Source organism: Oryx dammah, unplaced genomic scaffold, assembly GCF_014754425.2.
Source record: "Oryx dammah isolate SB20612 unplaced genomic scaffold, SCBI_Odam_1.1 HiC_scaffold_2, whole genome shotgun sequence".
NCBI lineage: Eukaryota > Metazoa > Chordata > Mammalia > Artiodactyla > Bovidae > Oryx > Oryx dammah.
Genome location: NW_024070186.1, coordinates 18,059,713 through 18,078,818, shown reverse-complemented (window position 1 = coordinate 18,078,818; position 19,106 = coordinate 18,059,713). Strand labels below are relative to the sequence as shown.

At 44.8% G+C, this 19,106-nt stretch overlaps 1 protein-coding gene and 1 long non-coding RNA gene across 2 annotated transcripts; one reads left to right on the top strand and one right to left on the bottom strand.

Annotated features, from left to right (window-relative positions):
- The first annotated feature begins 1,719 nt into the window (after positions 1–1,719).
- LOC120856950 lies at positions 1,720–7,974 on the top strand. Its single transcript, XR_005719526.1, has 3 exons — positions 1,720–1,732; positions 6,804–6,807; positions 6,997–7,974. It is a non-coding gene; the product is annotated as an uncharacterized LOC120856950 (long non-coding RNA).
- On the bottom strand, positions 6,390–18,994 carry PSMG1 (proteasome assembly chaperone 1). The gene is made up of 7 exons (XM_040232446.1): positions 18,780–18,994; positions 17,322–17,428; positions 16,142–16,293; positions 13,928–13,990; positions 11,092–11,290; positions 9,923–10,059; positions 6,390–6,594 (listed from the first exon to the last, which is right to left on the bottom strand). Exons 1-7 carry the CDS (start codon positions 18,911–18,913, stop codon positions 6,520–6,522), a joined length of 867 nt encoding a protein of 288 aa, XP_040088380.1. The 5' UTR covers positions 18,914–18,994; the 3' UTR covers positions 6,390–6,519.
- Between the last annotated feature and the right edge of the window lie 112 nt (positions 18,995–19,106).

Sequence of the window (19,106 nt, the reverse complement as noted above, 5' to 3'; positions counted from 1 at the left end):
TGTCCCTGCTCCTCTGGTTAATCACAGTAGCTTCTTTTTAGGGTGGAATTCAGGTGAAAGGGGAGTGAATGCATTTCCAATATCCCCGAGGATGGAGAAAGGTGAGGGAGGTTTTAGTTCATTTTGTTTGTCTTTTTCCTAAATAAGCAAGTCTGATGTTCCTGGCTGGAAGTTAGCTTTTCCCAAAAGAAACAACACTGACCTGGCTTCTTCGGAACCATCCCTTCCCTCCCTCTCTCTTGGCTCTGCTGGTGTGAAAGCCAGGAAGACTCAGATCAACCGGCAGAGATGTGTTAACAATAGTCAGCCAGCTTTGCCTTTCATCTCCCTTCCTTTGCTTTTCTGAGACGCTAATGAAGAGCGACATTGCCATGGGGTTTCACGAATTGTAAAATGTCAGTTGCAGATTATGCTGAAACAAGGCTTCTATTTGTGGTCATACCGGAGATTATTTAAGCAGCGTCAGATGGTGCTTTATTAAGTAGGTCACCAGATAAGGGCTGGAGATGGTTTTCATGTTCCAAATTTGTTGTGGCGGCTGTATTTAACTGGAGGGAGTGGACAACAGACTGGATCACCAGCAACAATATAGACTGACGTCAGATGATTATTTCAAAGAACTGCACAGACGTGGGTGACGTGTGTGTGCGTGTCTGTACACGTGTGCTCATCATGTCGGACTCTTTCCAATTCCACGGACTGTAGCCTGCCAGGGTCCTCTGTTCATGGGATTTTTCAGGCAAGAATACTGAAGTGGGTTGATATTTCCTTCTCCAGAGGATCTTCTTGACCCAGGGATTGAACCCGAGCCTGTTACATCTCTTGCATTAGCAGGCAGATTCTTTATCACTGAGCCACCTGAAGTGTGCAAAATGAGTTCTTCCTCTCATCAGAGGCTCTTGGCCAAGCTGAGTGGTAAAGAACTCAGTGTATTCAATCTGAGTTTTTCTTCAACTCTGATCTGCAGAGTCCCAAGGGGAAATCCAAGCTGCATCATGCATCCTGCTTCCCTAAAAAAACAGGAATACCATGCTGCTCTGGAGGTAGTCAGTACCCCTCTCTATTTTCATCTTTCTCACACTTTCTCCTCTCTGCCCCCTCCAAGGCCTAAATGAAGGTCATGAGACTTGACTACAACTCTGAGAGCAGTCTCCATTGCACTGGAAAAAGAGAAATTAGAAGAAGTCATCTGTGTGCATTATGCTGTTTACTTCTCTCCAGAAACCACCACCATACACATTCGTGATCCATTGGCATGAATAAAATCACAAATCCTAAACCTTGAAATAATTACTGATCTGTTGTGTGCATGCTAAACTGCTTCAGTCATGTCTGACTTTGAACCCTATAGACTCTAGCCCGCCAGGCTCTTCTGTCCATGGGGATTCTCCAGGCAAGAATACTGGAGTGGGTTGCCATGCCCTCCTCCAGGGGGTCCTCCTGACCCAGGAATCGAACCTGTGTCTCTTATGTCTCTTGCATTGGCAGGCGGGTTCTTTACCACTAGCGCCAACTGGGAAACCCCACTGATCAGTTACTCTTCATTAATCTCTGTGCAAAGTGAGGAAATTCAACCAACCACCACACTGAGAAATCCAACCTCATTTTCCTTGATGTGTCAGCAGCAAGAAACTCAAATAAATAATCCTTCCTGCTTCAAGCACCTTCTTGGCAGGCTTGCAGGAAACCATGGTCTCCCAGCTCCATCCTACTTTACTGGGGGCCCTTCTGAGTCTCCTGGGGTTTCCCTGACCGGTGACATTGCAGGGCCCCAGGGCTTGTCCCTTGGTCCCTCATACTCATTGCCTGGTGATCTCACCCCACCCCAAAGCACTAAAATGGTCCCTTCGCAGACAATTCCCATCTTTAGCTGCCAGCCAGGACCTGTCTTCCAAGCCCCAGCCTGTGTGTCCAATTCAACATCTCCACCTGAGCATCTAGTTAACATCTCAGACTGATACCCAGAACCACCCTGGACTTCTCTAACTTACAGGCTCTCCGCCTTGACTGACACCCCTCTGTTTAACTGTTCACAACACAGACCTGTGGTGCATCCTGGCTTCTATAGACAAGCTGTTAGCAAATACTATTGGTCAGATTGCTCAGCGGCTGGTGGGGCAGTGTAGATACAAGGAGTGAATTTTACTGGGAGAGAAGTGTCACATTTCTGCACTTGTTAAGAGCAGAGATGCTAATTCAAGGCTGTTTGTGGGGCAAATGATCTTGGAAAATGGAGATTGGGTCTCCTGGAGCAAAGCACAGATCTGCTTCTTGTCCAGTGAAATAACATTTCCTACAGAGAAAAGGCAGGGCTTCCCCAGTGGCTCAGAGGGTAAAGAATATGCCTGCAATGCAGGAGATACAGGAGATGTGGGTTCCATCCCTGGATTGGGAAGATCCCCTGGAGGAGAAAATGGCAACCCACTCCAATATTCTTGCCTGAAAAACCCCATGGATTGAGAACACGACTGAGCGACGAAGCATGCACACGGAGAAAAGGCAGGTTTGCTTATCATTCATCGTGGAAGTTCCAGTTCCTTAAATCCAAGGGTCTTCAGCTGTGACGCAGACCCACTGCGAGCAAGTATCTACTGGGATAGTTCTGCCTCAGCCTATTGGGACTTGGGGGACAGGGGGCAGGTGAAACGGACACAAACATGAAGCACAGGCTCCTTGCTATGCTGCAATGGAGTCCTTTGTCTCTAGCCTGAAGTCTCGTGTCTATACCAGGCCTAGGGAGATTGTGGCAGACTTACCTGTAAGTTTGCAAGTCAGCAAAATTCCTGACCCTTCACGGTTCTTGACACTGCGATGTTACAGTGGACTATGATTAGATATGTAGAAACAACACAGTGTTTTTAAGGGTGTTGTATTTCAGGCCATCATCTTTCTACTAATCAGAAAGCTACTGCTACTGCTAAGTCACTTCAGTTGTGTCCAACTCTGTGCGACCCCATAGATGGCAGCCCACCAGGCTCCCCCGTCCCTGGAATTCTCCAAGCAAGAATACTGGAGTGGGCTGCCATTTCCTTCTCCAATGTATGAAAGTGAAAAGTGAAAGTGAAGTTGCTCAGTTGTGTCCGACTCTTGGCGACCCCATGGACTGCAGCCTACCAGGCTCCTCCGTCCATGGGATTTTCCAGGCGAGTACTGGAGTGGGGTGCCATTGCCTTCTCAGAAAGCTACAAAGCTGCTAACAAAGGTCGTTTCTTTGAGAGTATGCAAGGAAGCAAAGAAAAAGAATGCCTTAGGAAAGGACGGTGAATGAGGTGGGAGAAGCTCTACCAGAAAAGAGAAACAGCCTTGTCATGGAACCCCTCCCTTGAGTGGGGGGCGGACGCCAGGCACTAATTTCAGGACTGGTATAGATGCCTACTGTCTGTTCGGTTTCTCAGTGGCACTAGTGGTAAAGAATCCAACTACCAATGCAGGCGACATAAGAGACACAGGTTTGATCCCCTGGAGGAGAGCACGGCAACCCACTCCAGTGTTCTTGCCTGGAGAATCCCATGGACAGAGGAGCCTAGCAGGCTGCAGCCCACACGGTTGCACAGAGTAGGCCACAACTGAAGCGACTTTGCAGACATGCATTATCTGTGTTCTAGTCTTTGTGTTTTCAAATAGAAGCCTTTCTTGCATATGGGCTGTCCGTCTCACCCTCGTGCACCAGGTGTGTTGAGAACAGACAACTTGGCTTTTTAGTTTGTTGGTGTCTGTAGAAGGTGCATCTTGACCTTATCTAGGGCACAAGATTCTGGACTCTGAGCCAAATACAGTAACTGGATGAAACAATGAGTGTCCAAGGACTGGGATGCATGTATGTTGCGCGTGGGAGAGGCAATTGTGATCAGAGGGCAGACCCAAGCACATCGATTCTATTGACGGCCCGTTTCTCATACTTCCCTGCCCTTGCCCCATCTGTACCTCGTGGTGGCGCCCCCTCACATACTATCTCTGGATGTGACCACGGGGATTACAGCAAACTTGATACAGTGGCTTGGAAAAGCCCTTGCTAGTTTCTGTCCCCTCTTGCTCCTCTGTAATCAGTGAGAAATGCTTAGGCAGGTCTCAGCACATATCCTGGCTCCTATTGAGTCAATTCCTAGGCAGGTTGATAAGTCCGGGGTCCCTGAGGAGGAGAAAGGGGTCTGGGGCCCTCAAGGAGATAGGGGTCTGGAATTCTCAAGGAGGAAAAGACAAACTTTTTTTTTTTTCTACATTCCTTAGAAGAATTATATAACAATAATATATCCTGCTTGAGGATGTTTCTTCTTCCTGAAAACCTTCTGACTAATCATTATCTTAAAATGTATATTATGGGAGTGGGTCTCATAAGATCTTTACAACCTTGAGACATTCTTTTGATTTATTGTAATAACCAATTAAAAAGTACATAATTCCCTTGCTAAGACTAGGGATTGGGGCACTCTCCGTCCTCCTCTGATGTATCAGCTTTCTCTGTCCCTTCTTATACTTTAATAAAACTCTGCTACACAAAAGCTCTTGAGTGATCAAGACTGGTCCCTGGTCCCGAGGCTAAATCTTCTTCGGAGATCACGAATCAGACACCATTCACCGTAAGCTATCACTATGCTGGGGGAACAGGAATGATGGGTGGAAGAACGCTCAACCACACCAATCAAGGCTGTCGCAGGATCAGCCAGGCCCCGGCAACTCATGTCACACACCAAGCTGAGACCAGCCGGTCAGGGACACTCGCCCAACCTGCAGACTCGAGATTGACAGAGAATGCATTAGGTCTCCAAGTTCTAGTGTGGGTATTAGGCTGTAGTATCACAGCTACTAAACAGGGTAAGTTACCATTTTGTTCTCAACTGCATGGCACTTCAGCTTAAAATTCAATAACCTAGCTTTTTATGTCTTCATTCTTAGCATTGATGGGGCTCTTTCAATGTACATAAAGTCTTTCAAAGTCTGTCTTCATATTGGAAGAAATTGTCATTAATTACTATCTCTGGTCTGGTCCCTTCTCCAGAACAGGCTGTCTTGCATCATCTTTCCATTCCTGTCCTTCTGCATCTAAGGACACCACCTCAGCTTAATTCCCAATGTACCAGCTTTGTATTAAATACTGTAATATACATGCAATAAATAGTACATGTACTTACATGCTGCTGCTAAGTTGCTTCAGTCATGTCCAACTCTGTGCGACCCCATAGATGGCAGCCCACCAGGCTCTGCCATCCCTGGGATTCTCCAGGCAAGAACACTGGAGTGGGTTGCTATTTCCTCCTCCAATGCATGAAAGCGAAAAGTGAAAGTGAAAGTGAAGTCGTGTCTGACTCTTCACGACCCCATGGACTGCAGCCTACCAGGCTCCTCCGTCCATGGGATTTTCCAGGCAAGAGTACTGGAGTGGGTTGCCATTGCCTTCTCCGGTACTTACGTGACATACTGCCTACTACTGACACAATCCCGATTTTAATTCTAAGGGTAAATTTTGGTTTCTTTCTACATCTTTTACACAGTTCTTGGAGAAGGCAAGAACTGTTGGGGGAGCCTGGTAGGTTGCAGTCCATGGGGTCGTGAAGAGTCGGATATGACTGAGCGACTTCACTTTCACTTTTTGCTTTCATGCATTGGAGAAGGAAATGGCAACTCACTCCAGCGTTCTTGCCTGGAGAATCCCAGGGACGGGGGGAGCCTGGTGGGCTGCCATCTACAGGGTCGGACAGATTCGGACATGACTTAAGTGACTTAGCAGTACACAGTTCTTAAATTTTCCTTTCAGCTAGCTTCCTTAGCTCATATATTCTCAATCTCTCAGAAAAATCCAAAGTCTCTGAATTTAAAAACAGCCTGACAGGCATGGTTCTGTCAACTCCACCATTTTAAAATTCATCTTCGTGGATGCAGATTACAGTTTAACGAGTGGTTCTGTGCAGCAGTGCTGCTCCTTGGAGCTCATCACCTCCTCACATTCTAATGAGAACACTCCCACAGCTGAGCTGGGGACATCAATACAATAGCAACATTGCAAATAGCCCAAAAAGTCTGGGGAAAGAAGCTACTGTAAGAGATTACTGAAAGTCATGAAATACAAATTTTCTGGTTTCATTTTGAGCAAGTATATAATTTTGATTTTTATCCATAAAACAAAAAGCCTGAAGAACTCACAATATAGAACCTTTCTGCATATTAAGACTCACCAATACCAGATCATCAGCTTTCAGATATCACACAGAATTTTTGCACCAAAGTATATACTTTGCTATATTAGTAACACTTGTTAGCTGTAGCTTTTTAACAATTTAACTATCTTACCTTAAGTCAAATAAGACAAAACCGCCCCCTTGTGGATAAAGAGCGCCATCTGGCTTATTTCAGGTGTGAACAGAACCACCATCAACAAGGAAGAGAAACTACAATGAATTTAAAATAAGTTTACTCTGCTAACACCCTCAGAACACCCCCGCAGAAAAAGTAACTACAAAACAGGGCACGCTCTGCCCTTAAAGGAATGGATGGGTGATACACTGTACAAAACGATCTTGGGAATCATGTATAAATGTTACTCTGAATCTCATTTGTTGTCATCAATTTCTTCAGTATCTCTGTGCTCTGTGGAATATTCTGGAGGGAGAGAAGAAGTTGTTAACATAGTGAGAATTTAGTCAGAACAAGGCACACGTGCCCAGCCAGCCCTACTGTTGACACAGAAGCAGGGAGGACACCGAAAAGGACCAGCCCCGCCTCTCTCCTCCTCACCTGATGGACGGGACGTCTGAGTGGGTCCTCGTCAACCCTGCCCGAAGCTCTCTGACAGGACCCCAGGCCTCCAGAGGGGTCCCAGGCCGTTCGGTCACCTCCCCCACGTGTGCTCAGTCCTCCCTGCACCCCGACCAAGGGTCCTCCCAGTCCCCTCAAACACACCTGAGCCTGCCCACTTCACGCCACACTGCCTCCCTGGGCATGTCCCCTCCGCCTGGACCCGCCCATCCCTTGGGTCCAGCTGAAGGGCCCCTTCCCGTGAAGCCTCTCCTCAGTTGACCTCACCCCCCCGCCCACCCTGGCTGGCGGCTGGCACCTGGCACAGCAACCACCTGTGCCACCTCCAGGCCGTGGACCACCCAGCACCATGGGGTCCACACAGCAGGGACGCAAGAGAATGCCATCTTGTTCCCAACTTGAACTCCACCTTGTTGACCAAATACCACTTCAAGAAGAACAGAAACTCTGACCTAAGCCAGGACGACTGTATTCAGTCACTGAGAAGATAGTGCTCTTCAAAAAGCCCCTTCACCCTCCCACAAGTCATCATGTATACAGCAAGAAATGAAAAGGTAAAGAGAAGTTAACTACATTTCCCCTACAAAGGATGTTTTTAGACACGGAAAGTTGACTTTAACTCTTCATGACAAATGGTTTACAAGTCTCAGAACAAGTACAGAATATTCTGGGTCACTGGAGCCCTGAGCACGGACTACACCATCACAGAGCCGGTACAGCCCCTTCACGGAAGCATCCGGACAGCTCTGCTTCCGGCCCTTCACCACCCTCACCGCAGAGCTGACGGCTGTGAGGCAATTTGCCATAAAAGATGAAATAACTGGCTGACAGTCTGGACTTTGCCGCCAACAAAGGACTCTCATTTCTTTGTCACTTAAGTCTCAGCCCTCACAACGGTATGCACCCTGACAAAGAGACCTGGCGACTTAAAACAGGGGACTCTGACAACTACGGACACCAACATGATAGAAAACGGTGACAAAACTCAGGGGACCATACGTGAAACAGCCAGCCAGCAGGAATCTGCTGTGTGGCTCAGGAAACTCAAACAGGGGCTCTGTATCAACCTGGAGGGGTGGGATGGTGGGGAGACAGGAGGGAGGCTCAAAAGGGAGGGTATACATGTATACCTATGGCTGATCCATGTTGAGGTTTGACAGAAAACAAAATTCTGTAAAGCAATTATCCTTCAGTAAAAAAATATATATATAAATTTAAAATTAAAAAAAAGCCCAGGGGAAGTGTGAAACACAGGAGCATGAAGCCAGATTGTGTGCTATACAGAAAAGAGCACATCAGTGCAAAGCCTTCGGTGATCTGCAGGTGCAGAGTCGGGTCCACGCTTCCCACAGAATTTACAATGTCCCCCAATGGACCTGTGAGAACGGGCCAAGAACAGACAGTGCAGAACAGGCTTCACAAGATAATGGCAGGCTCAGGTCACACATCCACATCCCAGGCTTGGAAACTGACACCTGTCTTAATAAAGGGAGAAATTCTGGTGAAAAAGATGAGGTGCAATGCTGAAAAGGGAGACAAATCAACAAGCCTATACGTCTATACATACCTACACACACATATGTTCACATGGACGTACAACCTAGCAGACTAGTGCTTAAATACAACCCACAGAACCTGTTCTTTGCACAGCACTGCCAGAAGGTAGATACACTTTAAATGTATTCAAATATTTTGTGCTTCACAATAAAATCTAAGTTTGTTATTCATTTCTCTTGTTTCACTATGTCCTTTTTAATGTCCCTCTTTTTTCATTATTTTATCTTCATGGCAAAACTGCCTCTCAGACAATTCACTACTTGGTGACAATGTCTGCAGTGAACGAGCTCGTGGCCATGATGTCTGTGGTGAAGAAGCTTGGGTGGCAGTGCCCAGGGTGAAGGCAGCGGCCACGGGCCCTGCTCTCGATGAGGTGGGAAGAGAATCAGGGAATCACAGACGCAGGCAATGCCACTAGTTACCACAACCTGAGAAAGGGATGCTAAATACAAAATAACTTGCCTGAGAGGTTGTCCATGACTCCAGAAAGCTGAAAGATATACTTGAATTATACCAAGTTAGGACTTCACTCTTACTAATTCAGTAAATGCCTGAGGGCCTTTGACACATCAGACTCATGACATACTGGGGCTACCACAAGAGAAAACACTCCCAAGTAGGTGACAGTCTAATTTATGAAACCTATGAAATTAGCTGACGCCAACAGAAATTACAAAGGAAGCTGCCCTACTACTAATGGCTATCCTGGAATAAAACCAGGCTTCCAACCTGGAACAATGCTGTTATAATCTCATCCCCTTAAAGAAGTTCTTCAAACAAGAGTCCATACTGTCAGCGAATCTCTTAGGGAGAAGAGGGGAGTCCCTAGACTACCTGAAATTATTGGCAAAACCTTTCTGTACATGCTGATATGTATTTTTCTGGGAAAAAGCCCACAGGTACATCCAAATTGAGAACAGGGAACAGATTTAGCCCATCTAGTCCCAATGCAAAATTAAGTCAATAAATATTATAATTTGATCCATACTATACTCAAAATGCCTTCTCAAAAATTATACTTTCTAGGAACTTCCCCGGTGGCACAGTGGTTAAAAATCTAACGGTTAAAGCGTGGGACGTGGGTTCAGTGCCTGGTCGGGGAAGACCCAACATCCACAGAGCAAGGAAGCCCGTGTACCACAGCTATGGAGCCTGCACTCTGGAGCCCAAGTTCCACGACAAGGGAAGCCTCAGCAACAAGGAGCCCAAGCACGGGAACAAACCGTAGTCCCAACTCGCTGCAAGTGGACAAAGCCCATGAACAGCAACAAAGACCCAGCACAGCCAAAAATTAAGTAATTAATGTAAAAAAAAAATTATACCTTCCAAATTAATGAGTCACAGAAACTTCTTGAAGAGTGGAACCATCTTCCCACACAGACATCTGGGATTTAAAGCACTGGCCTATCCTGACAAACACGAACAAAACAGTCTCCAAGTCTCAGAAGTGTATCTAGAAGAACATGTAACACTCATATGCAAACTGCCAGGCCAGCAGCTTTCTCTTTACTTGGGGTGAAAAAGACCTCTATTTGCTACTTAGGTTTCACATTCAATACCACACGTTTATGTCTGCAACCAAGTTTATTATTAAGTTAATAAAATAAAGCCTTACCTTAACCAAACACTTTAAGCTTCTGGAAGAAAGTATAGGCTTAAAAGCTTCGACTGTGATCAGGTCTAATTTCATCACATCAGTGTAACACAAGTACAGAACTGCAGGGATTCTCCATACTTGACAGTAACTCAGAACTATGAATAGACAAGAACAACATCACTTAGGTTTTCTGTTATACAATTTTAAAGTGCAACACCTCTATCTCATAAAGGCTGCTTTTAAAATATTCATCTCTGTTGCCTCTTTTAATCATTTACAGCCATTTTGAATATGCATATTTTCTTTCAAAGACAATTTACTTTCCTAAGTTATCTTTTGTTTTACAAATAAGATACAAGATTATAATTTTGTTGACTGCACTGAAGTAAATTAAATGCAAATAATAAATATATAATGCATAGTATAAAACATTTAGTCATTTGTTCTAGTAAACTTAACATTTAAGGTTTTAAAAAAACTTTATGAACAAATAAGTGAATATATACTATAACATATTAACCACTAAAAAGTAAGAATCAAAATTTGATATGTTAGGGTACAATTGGTAATATGAATAAAAAATAAAACTATTAAAGTAACTACCAAAATTTAATATCTGAAGCTTCTATTTTGACAATTAAAACACACTTTGCCAACTTTTCATGCACGAACAAATGACATCTAACACTGGCCTCTGTGATAAGTTATCAATGCTAGAAAAGAAATGGCAGCTCTGAGTTAAGAGCTAAGAACTCTGGGCTGCTCTCATACAATGAATGTGTGTCTGCAAAGTTTAAACACTGAAACCAAATGTGTGCATGCGTGCTCAGCTGCTCAGTCATGTCCGACTCTTTGCGACCCCATGTACTGCAGTCCGCCAGGCTCCTCTGTCCATGGGGATTCTAAATGCAAGAATACTGGAGTGGGCTGCCATGTCCTCCTCCAGAGAATCTTCCCCACCCAGGGATGGAACCCACTTCTGCATTGGCAGGCAGATTCTTTACTGCTGAGCCATCAGGGAAGCTACAAAATATAACATACCCGCAACTACGGATACTGAGGACTAACACCAACACACTGGTATCGATCACCATTAACACCTCAAAAAGATCTCTACTTGTCTCAGCAACATCTATGAAAAAAGCAGTAACAAGAATAGAAGTGAATGGCATGAACGGCAATACTACCTGCTGCAGGAAGGTCGTGGACAATATTTGGTTGTTCTAGCAGTGAACAGAAAGGAGGCTCTTTGAAATTCTGAGTTTTTAGAGCTTTCAGGAAAGGAGTATGAAGGCTGCTGGTAGCTTCTGAAGTTTTATAGTCAGTAACATGGCGACATGTAAGAATAGTGACTTGCATATTCTTCCTTGGACAAGAACCAAAAACCTAACACAAAATTGATTTCAAATTAAAATAGATACATATTTTGTAACAGAACAGAAATATCCCTCAAGCTATTTACCTACCACCATTCATACAATAGTGTATACATATGCTCTGAAGGGCTGGACGTGTCAATGGAAAACAGAGTCCCAGCTCTGCTGTCCCCTCACTGGGGTGGGACTGATCTCAATTCTGTCACTTTCTAGCCAGGTGACCTTCTCCAAGTCACTTCCCCCACCTGTGAAGTAAGGACAGAGGGAGGTGTGACCTGAAGTCAGAGAAGTCAGGAACAAAGGAGGCAGAGCAGCTGCTGTAACAGCCAGGGACACCATCACAGGTAAGGGAGTCACTCAGCTACAAGCACCTGTTCATTTACGCCCTCCCCACCGTCCGCCAACGATGCCTGAAGGTGATTCTTTTTGTTTTGTTCCAGTGTTTGGTCAGTTTCTGAGAGCACTACTTGCCATCATGGTTGAGAACAGTGTTACACTGAATGGAAGTGACACCCATTCTTTGCTGGAGAAAGTGACATAATTAAGATCCTACCTCGATGGACATGAGTCTGAGTGAACTCTGGGAGTTGGTGATGGACAGGGAGGCCTGGCGTGCTGCGATTCATGGGGTCGCAAAGAGTCGGACACGACTGAACTGAACTGAACCTCCAAGAACGCTCCGTTTAGACTAGTGTTGTATTAGCAACAGGAAGTGGTCCTCTCCTTAATGCACGGAATGATGGGTTCAAGAGCACTGTACTGAGGATGCTTCTAAGAACATCACTTGCAAGTTGCACTCATAACAGTGTTACATCAGTACAAATGACTCTTAAATTCACCTTTAAGTGTATTTCCTTTATAAATCAAGTTTCAACTGCTCAAGGCCTCAATGTCCACCTAAGTTGGTATTTCATGGATTTCTAAGGACTCTTCCAGCTTTTAAAATCTCTGATGACATAAGAAAAAGGAAGAAGCTATCTTCAAGGGAAAAAAAAGAGCAGATTTTAGATCTCTGCACCTCTTCTGAAAATATTTTATGAAGAAAAGAAAGAAAATGGCTATTTCAAATAGCAAGAGAACTGAAGATTTTAGGTTATATGCTGTAAATGATTTGTAAGACTTTTAATTATAGCATAGCTTTATAATTAAACACAGAACTTAACATCATATACATTTATAAGCAATGTTCCATTTAAGAGATATAACATCATTCACAAGGCCTGATTTATCATCCTCCCTGAATACTTATGTTTTGGAATACATTGTTTTGGAAATGCATAACTTTACATTTTCTCAAGTCAGAGAGAGAAAAGCTATTCCACAGTACAAAACATCATACATAAATTAATAATACAAATTAATACAGCAGTTTTCTATTCTTCTGAGATCTATTCAAAGTTATGGACTCTGTCCCTACAAAATACACATAGGGACATAAAATGAAATCATATATACAGCCATCAGAACATTCTTAGACCTTATCAGAGAATCTCTCCTTTAATCAAAACAGCTACCAAAAATTATAAAGTGCATTTTAAGTATGCCAATCTGGTTTTAAAACAGGTGTGCACCTGTTAGAAACTTATTTCTAATAAACTTAATTTCTTAATAAACTTATTTCTAATGAACTTAATTATATCTATATTTAACTGACATTAAATATATATAATAAATTAAATAAATATATCTATATTTAGCCTAACATTTAAACTGAAACATTTATAAGACGTATTGAAAAGGTTTATTTCATTAAAAAATAATACACAACTAAGAAAATTATGATTATTCCCTAAAATTGTTCAGTTTAGTTGCTCAGTCGTGTCTGACTCTTTGCGACCCCGTGGACTGCAGCATGCCAGGCCTCCCTGTCCATCACCAACTCCTGGAGTTTATTCAAACTGACACCCATTGAGTCAGTGACGCCATCCAACCATCTCATCCTCTGTCAGCCCCTTCTCCTCCCGCCTTCAACCTTTCCCGGCATCAGGGTCTTTTCCAATGAGTCAGTTTTTCACATCAGGTTGCAAAAGTATTGGAGTTTCAGCTTCAGCATCAGTCAGTCCTTCCAATGAATCAGTTCAGTTCAGTCGCAGAGTCGTGTCCGACTCTTTGTGACACCATGAATATTCAGGACTGATTTCTTTTAGGATGGACTGGTTGGATCTCCTAGTTAAACTCTTCACTGAAAAATTTTTTACTGGGCACATACAATTGCTCTAATCTCCCGCAAAATGAAGACTCAATCGATCCATCCTAATGCTAAGAAATATGGCTGCAGCTCTGGTGTGAGTGGCAGCTTCGCACCAGCCGCATGAACCCAGGTTGCGAGACCAGTTCACAAAGGCCTCTCACCTTGCAGCCCCGCGTTTCCAGGCAGCCTGGGCACCATGGCTGGTTCTCACCCGTGGCTATGTCCTGCTCTGCCTCACGTGGGTAACTTGTTCAAAAATGTGTTACATTTTCATGACCCACGATCTTCAGCACATGCTGGTTACATTTGCTTGTGTTCTTTTATTCTTTATGACTCCTATAATATTTCTAAGGGAAAAAGCAAATACTTGCCCTACATCAACATCGGACTATGCAGGCTTATGTGTAAAGACACTGAACCCTGATACAGCAGCAACCCCAGATGAGACTCACTCACCTTTTCCAGCCACTGATACTGCTGATCTTCGGCCACGTAGCAACTGCACTGGCAGAGCATGACCTGAAATCAAATTCCGTGTTTCCTGTCAGGTCAAGCAAGCATTACACACCCCACACGCTGTCATCACATATGTATCATGTGAATCCCAAAACAACCCTTGGATAACATTTGGTTTGCTTAATCTGCTACCAGCTTATTCATTTTTCTTTAAAGTTTAAAATTTTAAGAATCAAGCCACTACTGGCAAGTAGTATCAGAAGAAAGTGCACAATGACAGCACAACCGTGAGGGCTGGCCTAGGAGATGCTGAAGATGCTGTCAGTAAACACTACCAGAGTCCTCTTTACCCTTCTCGGGGTCACACACTGTGAAGACCAAACTCAAAAAAGAAAAAAAAAAAAAAATCACAGAAACATCAAGTGCTATGAGAGTCAAGGGCAACAGTCCAGCCACATCTCAGGCCAGCAGTACCCAAGGATGGGGCTGATGTCTGGAAGGTGGCAGCAGTATAGAAGCCATGTGCTCAAACTGAAAACCTGCCACACAGAGGCATCAGAGGGTAAGATGCCTGATCATCAATGCTTGTGGAACAACAGTATCCATAAAAATTAACCATGTCCAAATATCGCCAGAAACATTAACACCTAACGACGCAAGTGGGAAAACATGAAGCACAGGGACCTTCCCAGCAGCCCAGTGGTTAGGACCCTGTAGTTCGACTGCAGGGGCCATGGGTTCGATCCCTGGCTGGGGAACTGAGATCCCACATGTAACACTGGCACAGCCAAAAAAAAAATTAAGCACAAGAGGAAAAAAAGGGGCTCAGGGTTAGGGAGAAGAACAAGACTAGATACATAATTAGTTACACACACAGGGTCTGAATAGTCAAGACACCCAACAAACCAATGGTAAACCTAAACACAGTAACAGAAAGTTCTCCTGCTTGACCTCCAGGAGGTATTCTACCGCAAAAACTTTCCACTAAGGACCAGATGAAGAACACGCTTAGTTCCCTTACTATTTACTCCCCATAAATATTGGGTGCTTACAAAAATCCTTATGTAACATTTTAATAATGGTGGATTACAAGTTACAAACTGTAAATATTATAAAATCAAATTTTATCACTTTCAAGGCTAACCTTACAGTATTACAGAGTTACTGATGTCTTCAACTGTCTGAGCCCGTGCCCCTGTTCAAGCGTCCAGCAGCAGTGGAAGAACACTCTGTCAACAAGCAGGTGGGCAGACAGGCATCACCCGCGGGGCTGCCTCACCAGCCTGACGTGTCTCCCCTGCTGTGCTGCCTTCTCAGAATGGTCCCAAGGACAGAAGATGTGCTCAGTTGCTCAGTCGTGTCCGCCTCTCCGCAACCCTATATACTGTAGCCCGCCAGGCTCCTCTGTCCATGGGGTTTCCCAGATAAGATTGGAGTGGGTAGCCATTTCCTCCTCCAGGGCATCTTCCTGACTCAGAGATCGAACCTGCGCCTCTTGCCTTGTTTACTATGGTGCCAGCCGGGAAGCCCAGGACCCAAGAACAGGGCTAGGACAAATGCGACCCAACAGAATCACTAGGCGTCGGCTGCAGAGCATGTTTCACAGCTTAACAAGTCAGGGTGAGTTAGGAATTCCCTAGGGGTCCAGCAGTTAAGACTTCACACTTCTACTGCAGGGGGACCAGGTTCCATCCCTGGTCAGGGGGAACCAAGATCCCTCGGGCCATGCAGCAGCAGAGCCAAAAAAAAAAAAAAAAAATCAGGATGAATTAGGTAAGGATGAAAGCTCAGCGTTAACAGAATAGCATTCAGAGTGCATGAAGCACTCATCTGCTCAGTGTTAACTGAGAGTCCAGTCTACAGCAACGGGTTTAGAGCTGAATGCCAGGTGGGTGTAGGGCAACAAAGCAGAACCGTGCTTCCACAGCGTGCATGCATTTCCCCACATTTACATCTGCCAGCTTAAATCATTTTCTGAATGAGGGCAAGGGTTTGTTTCTAAAAAAGTTACTTCAGAGTTTCTTCAGAAGTTTACCAACACACCATATCTGCCACGTTGATATTATATAAGCAGAAAAATGATTACTACCACTGCCAACAGGCAGAATCCCTCAGCCCAAAAGTAGATATAAAGGAACATGGAATTCAAATGAACATTACATAAATGATGCCTAAATAACTCCCACTTATACACACAAGCCAGGCCCTACATACCGAAGGATTCGATTTCAGGTGATAAAACACACAAAAAGCCTCTGTGGGGGACAGGTGTGCAGTGGCCGTTGTCCTACACCATTCATTCCAGAGTTTAGCACAACCGACTTCCTCCCAGGTTCCTGAATTCATGACAAATGACGACAAAAACGCTGTGAAATACAAGGCACATCAGTTAGTGTCGGGCTCCACAAGTTGTATTTTCTATTGAATAAAAAACAAATTCAGTATCTACAGCTGATTCATATTGTTGTTTGGCAGAAACCAACCCAACACTGCAAAGCAATTATCCAATTTAAAATAAACGAATTTTTAAAAATCATAAAAAATAAATAAATTCAAGTTGAGAATCCTAGTGCCATTGAGAGCATCAACCTTACACACATCATCATTGTGCAGAAAAAGAAACTGAGGCCTCAAGAAGTTAGAGGCCATGCCCTGAGTTTAGACGACACTGGAGCCAGGAATCAGGAAGACAGGTTTCCTGACAGATCTCACCAAAGTCTCACACTGTAACAACCTTCTGGAAAACTTTAGGCCAGCAGAACTGTAAATAAATGAGTCAGCTATTATTTACCATGTACTGTTCTACAGGCACTAGGGGTACCTTACAGGGCAAGGAATCTTCACTGGAGTTCCCCAAAGCTCTCCTCTGAGCCTGTGAATTCCCTAAAATGATACAGGTTTGTGTGTACTTTCGTGTGTGTATTCATTGTTCCAGCTGAACTCTGCACTGTTCCGACTTTAATCTATCAAATGAATTCATATATATGTATAAAAACCTTACATTGCTAGAGTTCTCCTTATGATTTTAAAGGAGTCAGTTAACTCACAAACATACAAGGACCCACTGTAACAAGGGACTGTGTGCACATGCCACCTCTGCCCCTGGCCAGCTGGGCCACAACAGGCCCAGAAGCCCAAGAAAACCTGGATGCTAGAAACGTGGTTTCCTTGAAATCATAAGTTCCTAAAGCCAAGAATATTTCCCTTAAATCTTATTTTTCAAGTTTCTCAAAAAGTGCCACATGAGCAGGGACAGATTTCATTCAGACACAGTTATTCTGCTATGACTTCTTCTAAAAAAGTAATATACATGTGAAATCTGTTATGACGGACAGAAGTAACTTCAGCTTCTGCTTTTTCAACAAAGCGTGTAGTCTAATGCACTTCCACTTACCTACTGCATTATTCCCTATGGCAATTATAAACTTGGAGCAAGGATGTTTTTCCAGTAGAGAAACTTCCAACGTTGTTTTTGTCTGTCTTCGAAAAAGCCGCACCTCCCTAATAAGAGAAACAGAAAAAATGAAAGAAAAGCAATTTAAATGTTGTTGTTCAGTCGCTCAGTTGTGCCTCTTTGTGACCCTATGAACTGTACCACCCCAGGCTTTCCTGTACTCCACACAATTTAAATGTAATTAGTATCATACCGTGACAAAAAGGTTACCACAGGTATGATTTTGTATTAAGTAGAATGTAAACTTTAATTCTATAAAGAACATAATTATCATTTTAAGGAAGCAACAGATTCAGGCAACAATAATTCATAGGTAAAACCGTTTGTTGTCCAGTTAATGGAGAACTGTAGGAGAGAGATCAGGCTGTCCAGTTGATCCACAGATCAATCCATCTTAGCAACCCCCACAGTGGACAACTAGGCATAGTGTGTGGTGAGAAATGGCAAGCACCACCTCTGAGGCTTTCTTGTAGCACAACACTGACCAAGCCTCTTAGAAGGAACTTCCCTTTACAGGAAATGCATGTGACACACACACCCCTGAATGAAGGACACCAAGAGGAAGCAATCAGGCCAATCCAGAGGGTGGGACATCCTACGGGACAATCGGTCTCTCAGAGGGGGTGAGAAAGGTGGGGGCGGGGAGGGAACTGCTCTAAGTGCATGAAAGTTCAAGAGATAAAACGTCTAAATCTAAGGTGTGTGCTTCGCCAGGGTTCTGACTTGCTCAAACCCACTGGTAAATGTCGTGTTTAAGACAACTGGATAAACCTGACCATGGACTGGCTGTATTACACAGTATCCAGAAAGTATTATCAATTGTAAATATGTAAGAAAATACCTGTATCGTTTGATACGCATTCTGAAAGCTGTAGAGGTGAAAGGCCACGGAGACTGGGACCCACCAAAGGGTGGAGAGAGAGAAAATGTGGCAAAAATCTTCCTAACTGTTGAATTTATGTGACTGGAGGGGCTTAACGTGCCATTTTATTGTTTTCTCTAATGTCTGTGTGTTTGGAAATAACACTTTAAAAAAAAAAGGACATATCCATATGCTGCTGACATACGATGCTAACCAAGAAGTGCGGCGGCGAATACAGTTTTTAAGAGTTGTCTTATATCCATGAACCAAACGCACGACAGACTTGAGGGAGGAAGACAGCCCCGCAGCACTGGAAAACGGATCACGCCCGCAGCAAACCACCGGCACCAACGCTGAAGGAAGCCTGTGAAAACGGCAGGAGCCGACACCCCGCCGAGCCGTCAGCAGGGACCGCGGGCCGCCTCCACCCGGCACCCCCGCAGCCGTCTTGCCCCCCAAGGCCGGGGGCCTGGGGTAGGGCGGAGCAGCCGCAACCTTAGGGCCGGCGCGTCTGCTCCGATGCCCCAGGACCTCACCTCTTCCGCGCCAGCTGTCGCCGGACCTCCCTATCCTCGGGCGTCTCCCTCCTCCCCTCCTCTTCCTCCTCCTCGTCCTCCGTCCCGGCTCGGCAAGGCGTCCTCACTACCTCCCCGAAGAACGTGGCCGCCATGCTGTCCCTCACAATCTCCCGGCCTAACTGCGGTGCCACTGAACTGCGCACGCGCCCGAGAGCACCGCCACAGAACCGCCTCCCCCGCCCCACCCCCGCGCATGCGCCCCGAGTCCTTGCGGCGGTGCAAACTCAGGACCTTTTTCTTTCGCAGCCCGAGCCGTGGGGCCGCCGAAAAATCAGGTGACTGGGC

What these genes read in the sequence shown, in the direction of transcription:
- PSMG1 (XM_040232446.1), bottom strand. Translation starts at nt 18,913, where the DNA reads ATGGCGGCCACGTTCTTCGGGGAGGTAGTGAGGACGCCTTGCCGAGCC. An exon ending in CGACAGCTGGCGCGGAAGAG is followed by an intron (nt 17,429 to 18,779) that starts GTGAGGTCCTGG and finishes TTCTCTTATTAG; the next exon opens with GGAGGTGCGGCTTTTTCGAA. An exon ending in CATAGGGAATAATGCAGTAG is followed by an intron (nt 16,294 to 17,321) that starts GTAAGTGGAAGT and finishes TGTATTTCACAG; the next exon opens with CGTTTTTGTCGTCATTTGTC.